Genomic DNA, 22,134 nt, shown 5'->3' with positions numbered 1-22,134 from the left:
GCATGCCCACTGTGTGCCAAGATGTTCTGCCTGTGACATCTCTTTAATCCTCTTTTGGGGTAGGTACTGTTCTCCAAGCCAGGCTTCAACAATATGTGAACCATGAACTTCCTGAAGTTCAAGCTGGTTTTAGAAAAGGCAGAGGAACCAGAGATCAAATTGCCAACATCCGCTGGATCATCAAAAAAGCAAGAGAGTTCCAGAAAAACATCTTAGAAAAACATCTATTTCTGCTTTATTGACTATGCTAAAGCCTTTGACTGTGTGGATCACAAGAAACTGTGGAAAATTCTGAGAGAGATGGGAATACCAGACCACCTGACCTGCCTCTTGAGAAACCTATGTGCAGGTCAGGAAGCAACAGTTAGAACTGGACATGGAACAACAGACTGGTTCCAAATAGGAAAAGGAGTACGCCAAGGCTGTATATTGTCACCCTGCTTATTTAAATTCTATGCAGAGTACATCATGAGAAATGCTGGACTGGAAGAAACACAAGCTGGAATCAAGATTGCCGGGAGAAATATCAATAACCTCAGATATGCAGATGACACCAGCCTCATGGCAGAAAGTAAAGAGGAACTAAAATGAAAGTGAAAGAGGAGAGTGAAAAGTTGGCTTAAAGCTCAACATTCAGAAAACAAAGATCATGACATCGAGTCCCATCACTTCATGGCAAATAGATGGGGAAACAGTGGAAACAGTGTCAGACTTTATTTTTGGGGGCTCCAAAATCACTGCAGATGGTGACTGCAGCCATGAAATTAAAAGACGCTTACTCCTTGGAAGAAAAGTTATGACCAACCTAGACAGCATATTGAAAAGCAGAGACATTACTTTGCCGACTAAGGTCTGTCTAGTCAAGGCTATGGTTTTTCCTGTGGTCATGTATGGATGTGAAAGTTGGACTGTGAAGAGGGCTGAGCGCCGAAGAATTGATGCTTTTGAACTGTGGTGTTGGAGAAGACTCTTGAGAGTCCCTTGGACTGCAAAGAGATCCAACCAGTCCATTCTGAAGGAGATCAGCCCTGGGATTTCTTTGGAAGGAAAGATACTAAAGCTGAAACTCCAGTACTTTGGCCACCTCATGCGAAGAGTTGACTCATTGGAAAAGACTCTGATGCTGTGAGGGATTGGGGGCAGGAGAAGGGGACGACAGAGGATGAGATGGCTGGATGGCATCACTGACTCAATGGACGTGAGTCTGAGTGAACTCTGGGAGTTGGTAATGGACAAGGAGGCCTGGCGTGCTGCGATTCATGGGGTCGCAAAGAGTCAGACACGACTGAGCGACTGAACTGAACTGTTACTATCACCATTTTAAAGGTGAGGAAACTTAGGTCTAGAGATTTTAAGTAACCCCAAAATTTCAGCTACAAGTGAGGGAATTGGGATCTCTTAACTCATTACTTTGCTGCCTCTTTAAGATTAGGGTTAGTGTCTTGGAAATTAGAGACAACTTAAAAAGTTAAAACACAAACTTCTATGTAAATAGTCTGTGTGGAAACATACATTTATATAATTTCATGACTATATATATACACAGTCAAGAGTGTATGCGTGAAGGGATGACTGAACACATGACTCAATGTCTATGATATTTTAGTTTTTTATACCAGCAACTTACAAGCCTGTAATTAACCCTGTGGGGTAAAAGGATTCATTATCAGAGCCCAGAAAAAGCAGACTGCTCCCTGGGAGGTGCAGACAGGGCTTTGATTGTTGGACAGGGCAGGGAAAGAAAGAGGTGAGGAAGCTGTTTTTCACCGAGCCTGCAGACTGTGGGTTGGGTATTCTGAGCTCCAGGAAATACATCAGGCTTAGAATCACCATCCTCCCTCAAAGTGACCACTGGGTCTCACGGTGACCACAAGAGAGGGAGATCCTACGGGCCTACAAAGGACTGAACGAAGCAGAGTGACTCACTCCCCAGCGGAGAGGGAATCTAGCTTCTTGGGAGCCAGCTTCTGTTGTTATTAGAATTATTTATTATTCATTTACTTTTTAGCACTTTAGGAGGTGTTTGTGTGAAGATGATGCGGAGAGAAGCGAGGGAGCAGAAAACAGACCGTGCCATTTAACATCTGTAGAGTCTCACAGGGGAGGAATTGAGTCATGGGGGAGCAATCCCGGTCGGCTTCTTGGAGTAGGGGGCCTCTGGGGACTAGAAGTGGAGGTGGGTGTGTTTGAACTGGCAGTGGGCTCGGACAGGCTACGGGTGTTCACTCGGTAGCCCCCTCTTCTGCCCACCCAGCTCCTGGCAAATGCCAGTCAGACCTAGCGCTCAGTGCTCGCCTGATTGAGAATAAACCTTCAGGGCCCACACGCACTACCCTCCTCCCGGCGCGCGGAATCGCACGCGCATGCGTGCTGCAGAGCGTTCCCACCAGGCCTCTGCGGCGAGGCCACCGTGCCCCCACCCCCGGTCCAGACTAGTGCGCAGGCGCGGGGAGTGCGCGCACCGGTGACGTCACTTCGCGCGGGACTCCGCCGAGGGAGGTGTCGCGCACTGACAGCGTCGCCATGGAGCCGAGGGCGGGTGAGGGGCGGCCACGGGCACCACCTGAGAAACGCGCGGGGGATGCGGAGGGGCCACATGAGAGTCGGGCAGGGGACGCTGAGGGCTGGCTGAGGGGCCACCTGAGTGTCGGGCGGGGGACGCGGAGGGGCCGCCTGAGAGACGGACCGGGGGTCGCGGAGGGGCCACGTGAGGGACGGGCAAGGGGTCGTGGAGGAGTCCCCGGGGATTGGGCGGAGAAACCGCCAGAGACAGAAGGGGACATGGACGGGCGGGGTCTCCGAGGGTTCTGAGCGGGGTCGGGACGCTGTCGGTGGAGTAGGTAGAACAAGCGGGGCTGCCTCCTGGGTAGGTGGTGGTGTCCATTTCCGCACCCGCCTCCCCCCAGATGAGCTCTGCCTCCTGTGTCGTCTGCCCCAGGCCCTGAGGAGGCTCGCCCCAGAGCCCCTGAGCTTCGGTGATTGATTGCAGGATTGCCTGGCAAAGATGGTACTGAGGCTCTCGCTGCCCCCACGGTCTATTAAAGCCGAGTTGGAGAAATGTGAATAAATCCCCTCCTCCGTTACTGGCCGGGCAGCATGGAACAGCACAGGAAACAGGCGCTGGTAGCTCGGTGGAATGGTAACAAAGACCTTTGGAGATGCCTGCCAAGTGCCAGGACTGCGCTCGGGGCTAGAGGTAGAAGGAGGAGGGAGACCCAGGCTGACCTGACGGGCAGTTACAGAACAGGGTTCATGCATTTCTCACATTAATATGTGTCGCCTTTTATTATCCTAATTATTTCCCATGTTTTGGTAACTTTCCAAGGGCAGGGCGCTGCCCTTTTATTCTCTCCCTCCCCTTGCAATTAGCCCACTGCTTTCTAAATGGGAGTCACTCAGATGTGATGATTAATTGACTCTGGAGCAAGGGCCGCAATTCCTACAATTCCTGGGTCCCACACAGCGACCTGCACAGTGCTGGGGATATTGTTGGACCTCTGAGTTGTTAGTGAAAGTAATGTTGTAGCTTTTTTAAAAAATTGTTTATTTATTTGGCTGTCCCGGGTCTTCGTTATTTGCAGGGGCTTTCCTCTGGTTGTGACAGGTAGGGGCTGCTCTCTACATGCAGGACACAGGCTTCTTATTGAGGCTGCTTTCCTTGTGGCGCAGGCTGTAGAGGGTTCAGGCTTCAGCTGGGGCTCCCCGGCTCTAGAGCACAGACTCAATAGTTATGGCTCCTGGGCTTAGTTGTCTCTCGGCATGTGGGATCTTCCTGGACCAGGAATCGAACCCGTGTCTCCTGCATTGGCAGGCAGATTCTTTACCAGTGCACCACCAGGGAATTTGTTTTAATGGTTTCTGTTTTGAAAAAAAAAAAAAAATAGTGAGGGTGTTTTGGGTTCCTCAAGAATCAGAGGTCCCAAAGGAGGAATGTCTGTCTCAGCTAGCCCTGACAGGAGAGGAAGTACAAAGACCTGAAAAAGACAGGGGTACAGATGTGTGAGGCCAGGGACCAACATTGGGCCCCTTTTTAAATTCATGGTGGGGGGTGGCAGGAGATGAGGCTGAAGCGGACGACAGGGCTTTGCAGCTCATTCCACACTCGGTGTCAGGGATCCTCAGAGCACTGGAGCAGCATGGAGGGGAGACTTCCTGGAGGTGGTGCTAAAGCTAGGCCTTGAAGAGTGAGGGTTTGACTGACAGGGAGTAGAACAGACTTCCGGCAGAGACCAGAAAATGCAGAGCTCCCAGCAGGAGCTGGGAGAACAAGCCAAGTCCTGGAAGCTGCCTACATGGCCTTAACCAGGCCGACAGCACTGTAGTCCTGCATCCTTGGAGATGCTTGTTCCCTAAATACACGTGAATCTGCAGTCTTGATTTCTGCCGTGGTTCAGAAGGGTCAAGAGGCACCAGAGTGTTTGCAGTGGGTTCCAGAATGCTCTGGGGTCTACCTGTGAAGGGCCTGGTATGGGTGGTGTTCCAGGGGATCTGTGTCTAGCCTGAGGGCATAAGTACTGGAAACCTTTGGCTCTGGCCCTGAACATGATAAAACTACATGTAAACGTTTAATAAATCATTATAAATTGGCGAGGTCTGTAAAGGCATGTGTCAGTAGAAGGTTGGAAAGCCCCCTGCCCATCATTCAAGGACTACTTGAATAAAATTTGACCTACCCGCATCTTGGGGTATGCAATTGCAGAAAAGTGTGAGGGTGCTTTTTATATACCATACAGGCCAACCTGCAGGGTAATAAGTAAACAGCAACAGAACTCAGTGTAGTATATGTAGCTGCTTGTCTCGGGCGCCCTCTGAGGGAAAGAGAATGGGGGACAGGAGTGGAGTGTCTCCTGTCAGCAGCCTGAGATGCCTGGGGAAAAATTCATCAGGACAAGCGGATGCAACTATCTCAGGGGAAGGGACCTGGTACTCAGGAGACAGTGAGAGAGGCTCTTCATTATATAGATGCCTTTGTGTGTTTTAAAACTCCATTTACAAAGAAGTTATTTAAAATATAATTTATTCACAAGATTCAAAGTCACATAATTCATAAATGTTTATGGTGAGAAGCCAGCCGCCAGTCACATCCTACCGCCCAGGTTGGTGGCTCCAGGTCTGCTGTGGGGCTGCTGCCTTGTGTCACTTCTGAGCAGCTTTTACTCAGGGGAGACTGAGGACCTGAGAGGGTGAAGCTGCCGCCCAGGTGTTGAGAGGTGCCATGTCACAGCAGAGTGATTTGGCGCAAACTTCTGCACAGGTGCAAGGATAGCCCTTTGGACCGAGAGAAACAAAACTCCATATAAATGCGTTTATATTAATGTGCCACTTTTATTTTTTTTCCCACTCAACTGGAAACTGCTTTTTGTAGTTCTCCATTTCAAGAGGAGCATGTAGGTAATGCAAGATTTCTAAGGGCTTTCCCTAATCAAATAATTAAGGAATATTTATTGCCTGAAAATTCGTTTCCAAAGTGAGATCTAGAATAAAGATTCTCGCAATAAAGTGAATTGCAGTAGGTAATCCAAAGTAGCAGCTGGCTTACACATCACTCAGGCAAGCGAACAGGCCTTGCAGAAGGAGGGAAGTAATCATAGCTGTCTCAAGCCTGACAGACAGAGTGAGATCACAGAGCCTTGACTGAGCAGGACTCGTGTCTCCAAGAAAGGACTTAGGAGTGCTTGGGTCCATGGCTTGAGTGGCGTTTGTCCTGCTGCTACAGGTTCATAGAATAGGCTTCATTAAGCACTTGAGTTATGTTAAATGTACACTGTGTTTGGACTATAACAATTTGTTGAGGTGTCAAGTGTCACCAGCCTTGGTTTTTCGACGTAGGGGTCAGAAGCCCTAGGTTCTGTCTGGCGTGGCAGAGCTGAGGATGCAGTGGGAGCAGACAGGCCCTGGGCCCTGGGACTGCTGTGCTGTGGGGGTCCTGTCCGTGTGCTTATCAGTCACACCCTTTATTGCTGTAGGTGTTTCCAAACAGGACATTCGTGAGCGGATTTGGGACTACATGGAATCACAAAATTTAGCTGATTTTCCCCGGCCTGTTCATCACAGGATTCCCAACTTCAAGGTACTGAACCATTCCTGGAACATTCACAAGGAAATTGGGATATTCCTGAATGAGTAACAGTAGTAAGACTGTTACCACCCCGCTTCACGGGGAATTTGAACTCGCTGAACAGTGAGTGGTGTGAAATCTGAACCAGCTGGCCAGGATGTCTCTATGCTTAGAGATGTCCTTCATCATGTTATTAATACTTAACACTCACTCTCAAGCACCTCTTGCCTTTCTGTGCGGGATTGGTGGTTGAGTTGCATCTTGCCCTGAGGTGGTACTGAGGCTACTGCTTCCCATTTGGTACAGAGTGGAATATTTCTCCTGGCTGGAAGCCTTCGATCCTTGTGGTGCCTTTTCATACAGCTGGCTCCTAAGGGCCGATGTACTCTGAGAGGGAGCCCCAGCCAGTGGGGCTGGCTTCTAAGCCCTTTGCACCCTGGCTGCCCCTTTAGACATTTCTCTGGTGACCCCAGACCTGGTCTCAGCACTGGCCCCCACGCCTGTGTGGGAGAGGTGTTGGAGCGTCAGGCTGCAGGTGGCTCAGGGCAGTGGCCTCTTGGTAACGTGCACTTGCATTTAAAAACAGGGTGCTTCTCGGGCCGCCGAGCATTTCCCACGTTTGCAGGCGTTCAAAATGGCCAGAACCATTAAAGTCAACCCTGACGCTCCCCAGAAAAACGCCCGTTTCTTCGTCCTTGAAGTAAGTGCACCTCTGTCTCTCTACCTAACCAGGGCTCTTACCTGGCTTGCCAAAACATCAGAGACCTCGAGGTTTTTGCCAGAACGCAGGAACTTAAAGTGGACCCTGATAAACCACTGGAAGGTGTCCGGTTGCTGGCGCTGCAGGTAATCCCATTCCCTGAGCCAGAGCCCTGGCTGCTAGCCAGCCTGCCCACCACAGGTGGCTGGTGAGTGGGCACCATCCTGCATTTGGAAGGAGGGTTCTGACTCCCTCCATGCAGAATGTGTCCGTGGAGTTGTTTTTCCTGGGACATTCAGAACTCTTTCATTGTTTGTCAGTCAGAAGTCCTGAACGTGTCTGAATTCAGAGAGGAAAGGTGTTGACGTACCTCTCCAGAAGAGAACAATTACAATATGTGTATTTCTTCTACTACATTTGTGATACTATAATTCTTTGAAATTTGATGACTTATGAGTAAGAAATCTGATAAATGAGTTCCCCAAACACATGAATTAGAACACTGTTTCTTATATATAATAGGTCCCTTTTCAAGAAGAAAAATTCCCCCCAGGGTTGCCTTAATTTATAATTTCGTTTAATAGGCATAAGTATAAAACTTGGCATAAATTTTAATTTCATAGCTCCAGTGTGATTGTAAAATCAAAATACACATGTAAATTAAATATAAACAAAACTATAAAAGCAGTACCGTTCAGGTGACAGCCTTCATTTCATTTAATGGCTGATGTTGGGGCAGTGTGGGGTCTGTGGGATCCTGCCGTGTGCTGCTGGGCCTCAGGTGGCGACTCAGTTTCCCTACACCTCCTGAGAAGCCTTGCTCTGCAGGCACCTTCCATCCTGGGTGGGGGGGTGCATACTTGATCAGGCTAGGATGGTGATATGCACGGCCATATCACCTGGGGGTGATGCCTGGGGGTACAGCTTCCCAGGCTCGGCCCCAGACCCTCATCTGGTGCTATTACGAGAACTTGGTCATGGTAAACACACTGGTGAAGCTGTGAGACCGCCAGTCTGAGCATCCTGTCTGTAAGTTAGCACCTGCCGGGGAGCTTTGAAAGACTGTTGCTGATGTCCAGTTCTGAGTCAGGCTTGAGTGGACCTCGACTTTGGTGAGCCTCAGAGCTCCCCAGGGACCTCTAGTTTGCAACCAGTGGGTTAGCAGAGTATTGGGCAGTACACCAGAGTCTGGAGACTGCAGACAAAGTCACCCACCTCTGTTGTTACTTCTGTTGAAATACGCTTCTTGGGATTGAAAACCTTTATTTAAGAAAGCCAAACTGTAATTTTATAGGACATTTATTGGTCTTAGGCTGTCATCTCCTGCTGAAAAAATAAGATATGCTATTTTTTACATAAAAGAGCTTAAAATTTTATAACTGCCTCATGGCCCACCCTTGTATAATCTGCAGCAGTGTCCTTGGGTGTGGTTCTCAAACTTGCCCTGTGCATCAGGAGTCCTGGGTAGGCTTATTAAACCAGGCTGCTGGGCCCCACCCCAGAGCTTCTGATCATGTCAAATGGTGCCCAGGGGCCCTCACTCTGAAAACCTCTGTTCTTGGTCTTGCAATAAACATTTGAGAATTAAATAGAAGAAAACGGCTATTGACACAAGTCAGTGTAAAATATTGATTATAATGGGTACTGATCTCTTAGACTGATTTACTGAGCAGCAAATTAGATATAAGTGCTTGATGGGGTAATGTCTTAATGTGGCTTCAAAATAAAACATCATTGTACCTGGATAGTGCGTAATTCGAGTAGCATAAGGCACAGCAAGATTATGGTTGGAGTTTTCTTCAGGACAGACTTCTTTTGGATTTGCATCATCATTTTCACTGGGAACAATTTTGAATGGCAAGTAGAATAGAATCAGCAAGTTTTACAAACCCTCGCCCCTTTATTCTGAGTCAGGGCAGTGTAAACTGTTCTTAAGTAAAATCGTGCCCAAGTATTATTTAGTTGAGTTTGCAAACCAGCTCATCTTCTTGACACATACCCCAAAATACAGGTAATAGTAGCTTGCTTCTGTTCCTGAAATGTTAAAACAATACATAAGAAAGTTCCCATGTTAAATTTTGTAATTTATTTACTGTCTTTTCTTTTAAAAGAGCAAAAAAACATTGTTGGTTCCAACACCACGACTGAGAACGGGGTTGTTTAATAAGATTACTCCACCCCCTGGAGCAACTAAAGACATCTTGAGAAAATGTGCCACCTCTCAGGTGAGTTTGGAAGCAGCGCCAGCCGCAGGGAAGAACCACTCTCAGCTGTGCCCTCCGGTGAGTTAGAACAGTGTGACTCCACCACTGGGTTGAAGTCTGTGTTTAGCAAAACCGAATGAAGCGTGGTGTGAGGTGTTCAGCAATCTTGTCGTTACAGGAGCCCAGAAGAAAAGCTGCCAGGCACTTGATTTTTCTTTTGCACCAGGGTGACAAATAGTAAACTTCCTGGTAAGAAAGAGAAAAGGAAAAGCCAATTTTCTGGTACTCTGGCGCCCTCTAGAGTTAACTTTTGATGCTGTTCAGTGTCCTAGAGCATTTTCTCAGATACCGCCAGAAACAGGGTAGAATTTCCAAAATATGTTCAACTGGAAATTGTCTCACCAAGTGCTGAAGTAATAAAGGCTTTAGTAATTTAACAATATTTTCTTTTACTGCCTCATAATGCCATGAAACCAGTATACTGTAAACATTACATTAGAGTGCCTTATAATGAAATTTGTCTAGTATTTTATAGACAAAGAAATAGAATTTGGTGACTTTTTTCAGAGTTCTAGAGTTCACCTCGGATCATCTGATTCCTAGTCTGGTGAAAAGGAGAATGGAGCATCAAGAAATACCTTTCTGAAAGGAATTTTCCACCTAAGTTTAGTGTATAACAAGTGAATGCTTTATTGTCATTTATTGATAATCTGTCTTATTGCAAAAACAGAATTTGGCATGACATACAAAAATACACAGAATAAAGTAAGATAACAAAACGTGTGGAAAAAAAATTAAAGGAAAAACAAATGTGAGAATATAAGAGATGACCCTGGTTCTGGTCACTGTTCAAAGTGCCCACCACATGCTGCCCTGCAGATGGTGGACGTGGCCACAGACCCGGGCCCACACTCCCGAGGGCTGGCAGGGAATCTGGTCAGTTATAATCCTGGGTTCTGGACAGTAAAGCAGCCCTTTTCCTCGTACTGAAGTCCAGGTCAGCTGTGGCTGTGGTGCCGGTGCAATGGTCTGTGTCCCCCTTCACAGCATCCCCTCCCCTTTGAAAAGCGACCAACACTCAGCTTGTTCCCAGGAGGCTCTGTGATGCACCGGCACTGGCCAGTCTCTCGTGGGCACTCCTGAAAGTGTGGCCGGGCCAGAGTAAAGCCAGGCCGGCTCTCACGACTGAGCTTGAGTGCAAATTGAACAGTGTTTGGGCTCTTTTATATCATGAGATACTGGCTAGAAATCAGAGATCCAGGGTCATGAACCCCAGAGTGTTGTTTTCTCTGTGGTGGAGGAAAATGGCAAATAGAGAGTCATAAAGACATGTCTAACGCAGACGCAGACTTAGTACGATTGTTATGTAGGTGGCCGAAGCTTGGTGGTGAAATGCTGCCACCGTGTATGCCACTTCAGGAGACTGTGATGTCGCCTCACTTCACGGCAGGCACGTTGCTGAGTTTGCACCTCAGCCTCCTGCCACTGTCATGCCCCAGCCGCCTGTGTCTGCCACCATTGTCTCCGCATTTACTCTTGGCCTCAGGAGTGTTCTGGGAACCATGCCAGGGGGAAGACAGAGGGGTCTGCTCACTGCCTAAGTCCCTCTGCCCCTCCGGTGACTCTTGGTTAAATAGAATAGGACTTTGGAGTGTCAGGGAGACTCCTGGTTGCTCATGCTCTGTCTGGTCAAGCTGAGCAGGTGAGGCTGACCCCTGAGAGAAGGGGGGCCTGACAGACGGGTTACAGCACAGAAGACCTGATGCCAGTGTCTGCTCCCCAAGGCTGCCAGGCGCTGAGCCCCCTGAAACAGGCTTGAAGATGCCAGCCATGGGCAAGAAACACCTTGCTGCATGGGTGTGGTGAGCTTAAGGAAAGAGGCCTTCCCACAGTGGGGGCACCTGGGGCCAATGACTGTGGTTTGACTGCTGGGAGGCTCCAAGGTAATCATAGTACTGCTCCTTGGACCAGTCACTTGTCATGTGCTTGTCACTTGTCCGGTGGCCACTCCTGCCGGGTACTGGGCCTCGCAGTGTCCGACTCTAGTTGCCTAGATTTCCCCAGGGCCTGTCATCAGAGTCGTGGCCGCAGTAGCCTCCCTGTGCCTCCACTCAGGCCGTGTTAGTTGGGATAAGTGGGTGTCCTTTGGGTGCTCTTTGGTTGAATAACTGGCTGTTCATGCAGAGAGGCCTCCAGTGTTCATGGTGAACTGACATGTCCCACATGCTTAATGGCCGTGTCTTACATGCTGGATGCTTTGCCTGCACTCTGTCACCTCATTCCAATGTGCGGGACGAGGCGGGGCTGTTGTCCCTGTGTCACAGAGGAGGAGACTGATGCTCAGAGAGCTTCCTTCTGCTGAGGCCACAGAGGAGGGGTCTGGACCCGGTTCCTGTGACTCCCGACCCTGGGCTGTAATCACTGTGCTCTCCTGCCTCCTGGGAGGAAAGGATTTCCTGAATATTATGAAATGAAAGTCCTGTTCCTTTTGCTGCCAGTTCCCCCTGGTGAAGAATTGTGGAAACTGCCTTAAAATGGTTCTGATGCATGGCTTCCTGAGCTACAGCTTCCTCGATGCGGCGTCGTTTGCTGTTGGGGGGGCGGCTCACCTGCTTCCCGCGGGAAGTTCAGAGCCTGAGCGCGCCTGCCCTTGGGTTATGAGGCCGGCAGTCTCGCTGCACGGGGAGCTCTCAGGTCGCGTGTCTGTTCACAGGGCGTGAGGAACTACAGCACTCCCGTGGGCTTGGACTCCAAGGTCCTTGTGGACTTGGTTGTGGTGGGGTCCGTGGCTGTTTCTGAAAAAGGTAAGATTAAGAACAGAAACTCTGAGATGTGACCACTGACTCTGCAGCCTGCTGTTCCCCCAGCCCTCCGGTCGCCTTACAGATGATGACAGTGAGTAATTTCAGCTTTCTGGATGCATGCCTGGCCTCGAAACCACTGCATCTATCACTCATGTTGAAGAATTAACTCAGTCCCTCCCACTCTTATCCCCACTCAACACCTTGACAGCATTTCCACTTTTTCTTAACAGGAGAAATGACATGAGGTCATCTCTTTTCAGGTGGTGAAAGATTTCCTCTCTGTTCTTAAGTTAACTGGAACTAGAGATGGATTTATTTGCAGTGTGTCAGTAAATAGTTGGTTTTGGAGAGCCTCCAGTAAATGGAGAAACGCTGGGTTCTGAACCTCTTTTTTCTTGTGCAGCAGTAGCCTCCTGGTCAGTGCGGGGTGTCCTGAGCCTGCCTGTGGGGCCTGAGGCTTCTCCCCGCAAGCCTGTGAGCCGGGACAGCGTGGGTCACCCCGCCAGCCTGTGAGCTGGGCTGACCCGCCCTGGGACTCGTTCCCTGGGGCCTCTTCCCGTCTGCCCTGCCCCGCTCCAGGCTCGGCGTGGTGCTGTCTGGTGCTGTCGGGAACAAGCTGCTGCTCTGGAGCGGGGTCAGCGCACTGCAGACTTGAACCTGTGTGTGTGGCTGGGGCCCCTGTCACTAGGAAAGCGCTCTCTTTCTTCTTTTCCCGCCAAGAGATTGTCCGAAGATGCTCATCCCCAGATCTCTCTTTGGAAGTGCATCAGCCAAAGCCACGTCCTTCCTTCAGTAGGTCCCCAGCAACTTGCTGGCGACTCCCAGCAGGTTGTTGCTGAGAAGTGCTCTAAGCCTCTCATTCCCAGCCCTGAGCACTGTGTTTCCCAGTGTCAGCCTTTGACATTATCGCCCTAAAGTTGCTCTTTCCCTGCTCCTGCTCTGAGCTACTGTGTGAGATGCTTAGGAGCAGAATGCTGCAATTCTGGGTTCCTTGTTTTCCGCATGTTCCCGTTAGAGACACTTTACCTGTGTCCTCAGGGTGCGCTCTGTGTGCAGACACGCGGAGGGTGTTGTGTAGTCATGTCCTGTGGCCTAAGGGGGCCTTGGAGGACTGCCTGTGGGACGACTCCTGCTGCTGCCAAGTCGCTTCAGTCGTGCCCGACTCTGTGTGACCCCATAGACGGCAGCCCACCAGGCTCTCCCGTCCCTGGGATTCTCCAGGCAAGAACACTGGAGTGGGCTGCCATTTCCTACTCCGGGATGAGGAATTACTGGACCAGTGGGTTCTTAAATCCTGATGTCGCCAAGTTATACTGCAGCAGGGGTGCCCACCTCTCATCCTCGCACACCATCTGCCTTGCCTCTCTCTCTCTTCCCCTGTTAATAACTAGGATTATCACACCTCACTTTTTGTGTCTGATAGTAAGCAATGGTGTTTGAGTTGCCTCTTGATTTACATCCGATTTGGGTGAGCTTGAATGTTTCTCCTGTGAACACTGTTGCCTGTCTCTCTGGTCCGTTTGTACCCTTTGCTGCCCTGCTATTGAATTGTCTTTCTCTTTGCATGCATGGTTGAAGACTTCTCATTGTTAAAGTAGCACAGTCAGGTCTGACTCTTAGAAGGATGCCTGAGTGATGGGGCTTCTGTGCTCGGAGATGGTGCTGATGTCACATAGAAGTCAGAACTCCTGGCTGGCCTGGGCATCCTACTGAGAGGAGTAACTGGACTTGGCTGGGAGCTCGCAGCATGCTCACGTCCACTGTCTTGTGTCCTTTCCCCCTGCTTAGCTTGTCCTTGAGCTTCAGATAACAAATCCTTTTCTTGTGCCGAATTTGTGAATTTGCGACATAGCCCTGCTTAAACTGCCTCCTTCCAAGTTGCGGGCTGTGCTCTTAGTTCCCTGACTAGGGCCTGAGCTGGTGCCCCTGGCACCAGCAGTGGCAGAGTGCTAAGCACCGGGCCCCCCGCGAGGCCCCTGCTTAGCACCTCAGGCAGGGCTGAGCCAGTTCACTTCCGGCCCCTGATGCAGACTTCCCACTGTCCCTGCACAATGAAAACGATTTGCCTTTAGTAGGAACTTGTTTTTAGTGCCTTAGAAACTGCTCTTCCCTCCCTTTTAAATGTGGATCTGTTAACATAAAGCTCCTGTAAGTACAAGCTCTACTTCCTTCGTAAAGGTGCACAGGCTGCCAAGTTCCTTGACTGTGTGTTATCCGAGGCACCGTCCCACGTGGCACTTCCCCTTGAACTCTCCCAAGTCCACGATGAGAAGTGCACTCCTGCCTGATTCCCCAGAACCCACACATGCTGCTTCTCTGCCTTGCCTCTTAGGCTGGAGAATTGGGAAGGGAGAAGGCTATGCCGACCTTGAATACGCCATGATGGTGTCGATGGGAGCGGTCAGCCAGGGGACGCCAGTGGTCACCATCGTCCATGATTGCCAGGTGCTTCCTGGGAGCAGGCCAAGCAGAGCTGCCACTGGGCATGGAGCGTGAGGGCCAGGGCGGGGCAGCTGGGCCTCTGCCTTCTCTCTGCATTGTGTCAGGTGTGGGGTGTGGCTCGCCGGGCCAGATGTGCTTGGTGGCGTGGCAGCTCGGCCTGGAGCAGGACGGGTTTGGGGGACATCATCCTTCCATCGACAGGCGCGGCGAACGCGGCCGGGGCCGCACCCCAAGCAGCTCCCTCACCCACTTCTGTTCGACCAGGTCGTTGACATACCTGAAGCACTCCTCGAGGACCACGACCTCACTGTGGACTATATCCTCACTCCAACTCGAGTCATCACCACAGGGTGTGAGCGCCCCAAGCCAGCGGGAATCGCATGGTCCAAGGTGGGTCACCGCGAGGTGGAGCGAGGCCAGTGCCAGCCCGTGGCTCACAGACACCCCCTCTCCCTGCGTTCTCTGTCAGACTGCTGTCCCAGGCCTGCGTGGCTGTGTGTTAGAGCCGCCCGTGAGCTTTTGAACAACAGTTTCTGAATCAGGCTCCAGGCGTGGGCTGGAGAACATGCTTAAGAAGCCTGCGAGATCCTCCAAGCAGGCAGGATCCAAGGTCTGCACATGGCACCAGCGATAGCGGTGGGAGGTGGCCAGCTCCACTAGGAGAGCCAGCCCCTCGAATCTACTTGCCAGCTGGGTTCTTCTCTAGGAGCTGTCTTCTGCCACCCCAGCTGCACAGGGCCCTAGTCATCAGGCTTTCCTTTTGTAAGCCGGCTTTCTCAGTGCCATCTGCGCCTCCATGCAGAGTGGAACTGGGGAGGCAGCGCCCGCAGCCTCATAAGCTGACGCCGTGGGGACTTTCTCTCCAGAGTAGGCATAAGTGTGCGTCATGGACTGGTCTGCGAGAGAAGTTTGACCCCGGAGGCCAGCCTCCAGGTTATGATGCTGTCTGCTGGAAAATAGCCAGAGCTACTGAGAAAGCTGGAGAAGTTGTGCTCCGATCGGATTGAAACTCTCGGTCAAATTAGCATGTTTGTCCATATTTTACATTCCTTACACTTGAGTCATCCAGGGCTGGAAGGCTGCTTTCCTCTGGGCGTGGGAATCAGCAGTGTCCACCGCCAAGGATGGCCCAGAGGGGACATCCTCTGCTCTCATCCCACCCTGAGGGTCTCCCTGCAGAACACCTGTGCTCCTGCTGGAATCACCCCTGGTGAGAGCAGGAAGAAGGTGCAGCATCCTTCATGACTGTTGAAACATCCCTCAGGGCAGTTAGAACCTCAGGTTCCTTGGAATCCGGGCCCACAGTCTCCGTTTAGATGGAGTGGTGGCCAAGACACCGGCCGTGGGAGTGAAGGGGCTGTGCTCAGGGCTGAGCATGTGGTCTGGGAGGATGTGCCAGAGGGGCCGCTCTTCATAGCTGAGGGCCAGCTGCAGTGCAGGGAGGGAGGGTTCTGGGGGCCTCGCCAGGGAGAGGAGATGGTTGCCTCAGAGAATACCCGTAATTTAGTAAGAAAAAGATGAAAACAGGAACAAGTTAGGTTATCAGTTGTGTTAGATGAATATAATCCCTCTTAGATGAAAGAGAAACAGTCCAGCCACAGCTTCCTGAGACCCCTCAGCCACACCGATGCCTGCTTGCCGGGACCTCGGTTTACTCACCGTCTTCCTGGGGGATGCTAACTGTCGGTGAGGCCGAGCCGAGAATCCCTCACTGTGGGTCCTGAGCTCTCAGCTCTGCCACCAGCTGGTCGTCCCCCTGTGTGGGCCCTGTGAAGGCGGGGTCCTCTGGCCCCCAGACTCTTGCCTGGCCTTGCAGTGTGTGCAGCCAGAGCACCTCGGGGATGGGGAGGTGGCGGGGGCGGCTCAGTGCTGCTGGTAGTGCTGTTTCAGGCTGGCTCCTGGGCACAGACGGGTAGGTCCTGAGCCTTCTGTGACGCTCCCCACATAGACTCACGTGACCCCAGTGTGGCTCGGGGGTGAGGTTAGAGCCAGTGTCATCTTGGGTTGGCGGCAGATGCCTCGAGAGTCAGATTTCTGATTGTGTTGGGCTTAGTGTGCATTTGTAGGGGACAGGTTTTAAACTTAATCTCTAAAGGGAACATGTATTCATAAATGACTGCCATCTGCGTGCTTCAGCAAGAAGTGATTGGGGCATAGAAAAAAGCCAATTTTGCTTTATACCAGCTTTTTAAATGGAATGATTAGTTACAGAAGGCATAATTTTTTTTTCCTGTTTGATTAACAAGCAATATCTTTTATTTCACATGGCAAATTGACAAAAAACCTAACAAATGTTCCTAATTGCCAGCCAGGAAAAATAGCACCCCTACGGGTCCCCATGTGGGAATCCAGCCTATCTTCTGGGCTCTCAGAGGCTGTCACCTCTGGGCCTCCATCAGCCCACATGTGCCATTCCACAAGGAGCACAACGGGGGCCAGGGGGCTGGGGAAGTGAAGCAGCAGAGGCCCCCTCATCAGAGAGGCTTTTCCTTTAGAACTCATGGGGCATGGGCCCGCGGGTCTGCAGAGAGGGCACTAATGCTGAGCTTTGCCGTCCTAAAGAACACAGTGCTCTCAAAATGAGCAGTTTTACATAAAAGGCTTGCATTTCTGCACTTCCCTTCCCAAGACCCCTTAGTGTGTGTCGGCGTGGCGATGCTGTGGACTCCGTAGGTTTGTGGTGTGCTGGAGGGCATTCCTCGTCCTGCCGCTGACTGCAGTCTGTCCGGGTGCCGGCTCGGGTCAGCGAGTTACGGGGACGCGCACAGGATGCATGTGTGCCTCACACACGTTCTAGGATGGATATCTGCTGCGTGAGCATGGAGCCTTGCCCCATGGGGCCAGGCTCCTTGAGAACGTGCACAGCTACCTGTGGATCCACTGGGCAAAAATCACGGGAGCTTCAGGACTTCAGGGGCAGCCGTCTGGCCGAGGCAGCCTCGCAGCGGGCCCAGTGGGCGCACCGTGTTTACCAGGAGGCGTGGCCTTGGTGGCCCCCACTGCTGGTACGGGGACTGGGGCAACGCTTCGTTCTTCCACTCAAGGACACAGACATGATTTCCATCTGACTGTGATTACTGTTTTAAATTTGATCATCCTTTCTAAATGATCCAGTAACTTAAGAAATCCTTACGACTCTAAATGTGACCAGTTTAAATTTGCTGCTAAACACTTCAAAAGAATGCAAGAATTTGAACCCCTTAAGAAGGCAGACCAGGGATGTGGGAGGGAGTCAGGTTGGCTGGACTCGGGACGTCTTTGGGATTCTTTGGGACACAGAGCCTCTGGTGGAGGAAAATGCCCTTAGATCAGGAAGCTTGGCCCCATCTTGTGGGTGTCTTCATGGCAAAGACATGGTTTTTGTTTTCTTTTTGCATCTCAGCAGTGGGGCTTCCCTCATGGCTCAGTTGGTAAAGAATTCACCTGCAGTGCAGGAGACCCCAGTTAGATTCCTGGGTCAGGAAGATGTGCTGGAGAATGGATAATCTACCCACTCCAGTATTCTTGGGCTTCCCTTAAGCTCAGCTGGTAAAGAATCCGCCTGTTTTGTGGGAGACCTGGGTTCGATCCCTGGGTTGGGAAGATCTGCTGGAGAAGGGAAAGGCTACCCACTCCAGTGTTCTGGCCTGGAGAATGAGCCCGTGGAATCGCAGAGTCGGGCACGACTGAGCGCCTTCGCTTCGCTTCGCTTCAGTGGGGAATGTGAGGGGAGGACGCTCTTCTCTGTGCGGCAGTGTGCTCTGTTCTGAGGACTCGCGCGGCTCCTGACTCAGCTGTGCCGTGACAAGAACAGCGTCTGGCCGGCGAGGCTCCGCTGCGGCGCAGTCGCCTACCTGCCTCGCGCTGGGAGTGGGAGCCAGTGGGGGCTGGAAGCCTCTAGGTCTCTGAGAGGGCATTTGACATGCTTGGGCGTTCTTGTTTCTTCTCAGTCTTATTCTGATCCATTGATTCTCAACCTGGGACCTGTGTGTCTCTTGCAGTTTGGAGGTCCATGCACAGGGGTTGGGATATTGTACACAGTTGTAGGGGATTCCTTTGTGGGAGGGAACCTCAGCTTCTCTCCAGGGTCTCTGACACCCTGCCAAGGATAAGAACCATTGCCCTAAGTCACATGTGATTCTGAATATATTGAGGACTCTGGTACTATTTGAGCTATTTATTTTTGTAGACAAATTAGACCTGTTCATCTTGTGTGCTGATCTGTGTTGAGGTACTCGTGTGTTGGAAGCCTGCCTTTGGACCATTGTTTGCCTCTTGGTGACTGAATTTTTTTTTTTTTTAATTGCGGGATCTTAGTTCCCTGACCAGGAATTGACCCTGCACCCTCAGCAATGAAAGCAAGGAGTCCTAACCACAGAACCACCAGGGAGTTCCCTTGGTGACTGATTGTTTATGTGCTTTATGCCCCAAACAGAAGCCACAATGCCCCTCTAAAGAATGATTTGTCAAAAAGACCTGAGCTTGTCTTCCTGCAGTGCTGGTGAGGGCTTCTGGTGGAGAGAGTTCTTCTCTGCCGTGTGGTTCCTTAAGACTCATGAGACCAGTTCTGCCGCTGCTCAGTCCCCAGGGCCCCCGGTGCCCAGCACACGGCCTCCGCCTCGAGTATTGGGCCTCTTCTGTCGCCTCCGTTGTTACAAGTGCTCTTTGATCAACTTCGCCAAAAAGCCAAAAGGGTCCTTTGTATGAATGTCCTACTGGCTGAGATACAACATTGTGTATAGAATCCGTTGTTTTGTAGCCTGATGACCCATTGCTAGAAAGTGTTGTCAGTATAGCGTTCTGTTCCACATTTGCCTTAATTGTGCTTTTTCGGTGACGCCTAGATGGGTTTGGCCCTTGGGAGGAGGGGTAGGAGATCCCCATGGCCCCATTAAAGACCTGACCCCACCCACGGTATAGGTCAGGGGAGGGGACAGATATGGAGGTAGAAAGTGCCCTGTTATCCTGGGAGGTCTCCATGGCAGTTGCCGTTTACAACCCTGTAACCCTCACACCAGTGGTCTTAGCTCCACGTTTGCATAGGACGCCTCGTTGTCTGCCTTCTGGGCCCCCAGGAAAATGGAGAAAGCTGTCCAGCTCCTGGCAGGTGCTCTGTCCTGTAGGGCGGACGCAGAGCGGCAGAGGGAGACAGCCGGCCTGAGGGTGCCGAGTCTTCCGGAGCGCGTGTGGCAGAGGCTCCTGCATGACTGATGCTTCTTCCCTGGGGCTGAGCCGTGGTCCCTCCTGGACGCCCCGAGAATAGCTGGAGCTGCTTTGCTTTTTCAGATCAGCTGTGAGATGCTGGGGAAGATGCCCATCCTCAGAAGCCTGCGCCACCGAGAAGAGCAGGCTGGGAAGGACGTCACCCTCCAGGATGGGCCCCGGAGCCCTCCGGGCGCCACCAGAAGCCCTCAGGACCTGGCCCCACCAGAACTGGGCTCTGTGCCTCCCAGCTCTGTTCAGATTGGGAACCTCCCCCGGGATGCCAGGGTGAGCGAGCTGAAGCGGGCCCTCAGCGCACTGGGCGTGGCGCCCTCGCGGCTCACCTGGCAGGGGCCGCAGCACAGGGCCTTCCTTCACTACCGGGACCCGGCCGAGGCCCAGCAGGCCATCGCCTGCCTGCAGGGCTTCCGCCTGGGTGCCAACACAGTGAGGGTGGTGCTGGCCAGGCAGCAGAGAGCCAGTGATCTGGTGGGTGGCCACACCACAGAGCCACTCCCTAACCATCGACCGGCCATTGCTGGCCCATGACGACATGCCGCTCCGGTCCCCAGCGAACTTCTGAGCCCAGCATAGCGAGCTGTGGTGGAGCCGTTGCTGCCTGAGCTGCTGTTGAATTCGGTCCTTTCTGGGAAGTCAGAGCTTCAATTGCTGCACAGTGTCTCCTGGGGGCAGGAAGTCAGCCCGTGAGGCGCTTGGAGTCTCTTGGAGGCAGGAAGTTCATATTCAGGCTTTGGCGCATCCTGGTCCTTCAGCCTGCGGAATGTCACAGCCCTGCTGGTCTCTTGGTTGAGGGGACTGAGTGGGCAATAAACGAACAGAAGTAAATTCTTACAGCAGTCTAGGGGGTCTGCGTTCTGAACTTGAGAGGCATGGGGGATTAAGAGGAGGTGGACAGACGAGTCTGCCAGGAGGGGCCTTGGCAGGCACCAGCTGCAGAGGCACAGCAGGGTGGAGCCAGAAGTGACCCTTTTGTTCCTAGCTTTTTGGCCTCGCACTGCTAGAGGGAAAAAGGTGCAGTCAACCTGCAGAAGCCAGGGGGTTCAGTCCAATCCCCAGGGCACAGTCTGCTCATCTCATCTCAGCCCTGATGCTGGAGATGGCGGCCAGTCCAATGGGACCCCCTGGCCGTGTCGTCTCACCTCTGTCCCCTCCTCACTGTTGCAGCCGGGCTCCTCCCTCTGGGTGACCCCACCCCCACCCCCGCCCCATCCCCACTGTTGGCCAGCTGCCCCAACACAGCAGGAAGCTCTGCCTCTAGGAGATCCTGGCTTTGAAAAGTGAGTGGTCCCAGCCTGTGTCACAGACGAGGCCAAACAGATGCTTTCACACTCATTTGCCCACTGCTGTGTGTTCTCTGCATCTTTCCCTCCATTTCTCTCCTAAAATCAAGCTGGACTTTGGCTGAACTGTGCTTTCTAAACAGAAGCGCTTTTGCAGTTGATCCTGGGTGAAAAGTCAAGATAAGTATTTAAGTGGAGATTTTATTTTATTTTTTGCAAATGTATATTCATTGGAAGTGTTTATTTTTTCAACAGAAGGTCTTACTGAGCATGGTTTGAGCCCATCATTACGCCTCAAGGGGGCAGGCCTTGCCAGCACTTTGAAGAAAATGTTCTCAAGGCACTCAGTCTCTGTTTAAAAACGCATTTTCTCTTTGATGGAGAGTTTGGGAAGAGACTCGACCCTTAGATTTCCTCGTTAAATGCCGCCTCTTTCCACATTTTTGTGAACAAAATCAGGGAGTAGAATATCTTAATGGAGGCCAGACTGTCAGGCCTCTGGGCTCACCTTTCTCTGCCCGAACCATACGCCCCTGTCCTTCAGCTGGTGTCATTTGGTCACTTGTGTTCATCTTGGCCATTCCAGACCAGCTGACCGCCCAGTCCAGAGTAGTGGCCTGATATCTGAACTCCTCACTCCCCTTGGGTTTCCCCCTTTTCCCAGAACACCTCTTGCGTTTGACATGCTGAGTTTTTGTTGATATCTTTATTGTTGGTTTGCCACCATTGGAGCAGCGCCCTGGGAGGTTAGGAAGTGAGCCTGCCCCTGCCTGTGCTCTCCGCCATCTGTCCCCTAGCCTCGAGAACTGCCTGCTGATGCGTGCGCAGAAATGAAGGGACCCATCAGTCAGAGCCGAGGGGCAGGCTGTGTCCGTGCCTCGCTCCTGGGGCCGGGTGTCCGGTGAGCCTGGAGCCAGCTCCTCACACTGCTGGGCTTTGCATGTTAGGGATGACCCCTGTGGGCTGGGCCAGGTTGCTGGGCTCCCTGTCACTTTTAGCCAGAAGAACCCAGGTGTGTTGATACACACATAATCTGAGCGCATTCATTGTCTTCATATTGGGACAGTAGGTTGGTAGGCAGGAGACAGGACCAAGGGCCTGAAATAGCCCCCCGATGTATCATGTGCGTGCCTCCCCTCTGCCCGCCTCGGGCCGCCCTGGAGCCAGAGTTCTCAGGTCTGCCAGAAGGGGCATCAGGGACCCAGGTTTTTGTTCCCAGGGTTCTTGAGTATTTGTCAGTGTCATAATCGGGTAATTCACAAAGCAAGGGAATAATGGAAAATGAGCACTTGGCAAGTTGCCGAGACTGCATGAACCTTTTTAAGTGGCTCTGCCGTGACTCCTGGGTCCCATCCTGTTTGCTGAGTGGTGGTGCAGCTCTGCCTGCGATGTGAGGAGACTCGACCACGCTGGAGCAGCACCCTCTCCAGAAACCCAGCCTCCG

The 22,134-nt window shown here is 51.8% G+C and overlaps 1 protein-coding gene across 4 annotated transcripts; it reads left to right on the top strand.

Annotated features, from left to right (window-relative positions):
- The first annotated feature begins 2,487 nt into the window (after positions 1 to 2,487).
- On the top strand, positions 2,488 to 20,609 carry MTHFSD (methenyltetrahydrofolate synthetase domain containing). 4 transcript variants are annotated; one of them, XM_052655801.1, is made up of 9 exons: positions 2,488 to 2,539; positions 5,967 to 6,070; positions 6,791 to 6,904; positions 8,870 to 8,983; positions 11,676 to 11,766; positions 12,487 to 12,558; positions 14,099 to 14,211; positions 14,473 to 14,598; positions 19,474 to 20,609. In XM_052655801.1, the coding sequence occupies exons 1-9, from the start codon at positions 2,524 to 2,526 to the stop codon at positions 19,936 to 19,938; spliced, it is 1,215 nt and encodes a 404-aa protein (XP_052511761.1). In that variant the 5' UTR covers positions 2,488 to 2,523; the 3' UTR covers positions 19,939 to 20,609. The 4 variants fall into 4 exon arrangements, with proteins under 4 accessions (XP_052511761.1, XP_052511762.1, XP_052511763.1 ...); XM_052655802.1 differs by lacking the exon at positions 6,791 to 6,904 and adding an exon at positions 6,645 to 6,758; XM_052655803.1 differs by lacking the exon at positions 12,487 to 12,558.
- The last annotated feature ends 1,525 nt before the right edge of the window (positions 20,610 to 22,134 follow it).

The sequence above is a fragment of the Budorcas taxicolor genome, chromosome 18 (assembly GCF_023091745.1).
Source record: "Budorcas taxicolor isolate Tak-1 chromosome 18, Takin1.1, whole genome shotgun sequence".
Taxonomy (NCBI): Eukaryota; Metazoa; Chordata; class Mammalia; order Artiodactyla; family Bovidae; genus Budorcas; species Budorcas taxicolor.
Note: the sequence above shows the minus strand (reverse complement) of the source record. Positions and strands in the feature narration are given on the sequence as shown.

Coding starts and splice junctions, on each gene's coding strand:
- MTHFSD (XM_052655801.1), top strand. Junction 6,905..8,869: donor TCCGGTTGCTGGCGCTGCAG/GTAATCCCATTC, acceptor TTCTTTTAAAAG/AGCAAAAAAACATTGTTGGT. Junction 14,212..14,472: donor CCATCGTCCATGATTGCCAG/GTGCTTCCTGGG, acceptor CTGTTCGACCAG/GTCGTTGACATACCTGAAGC.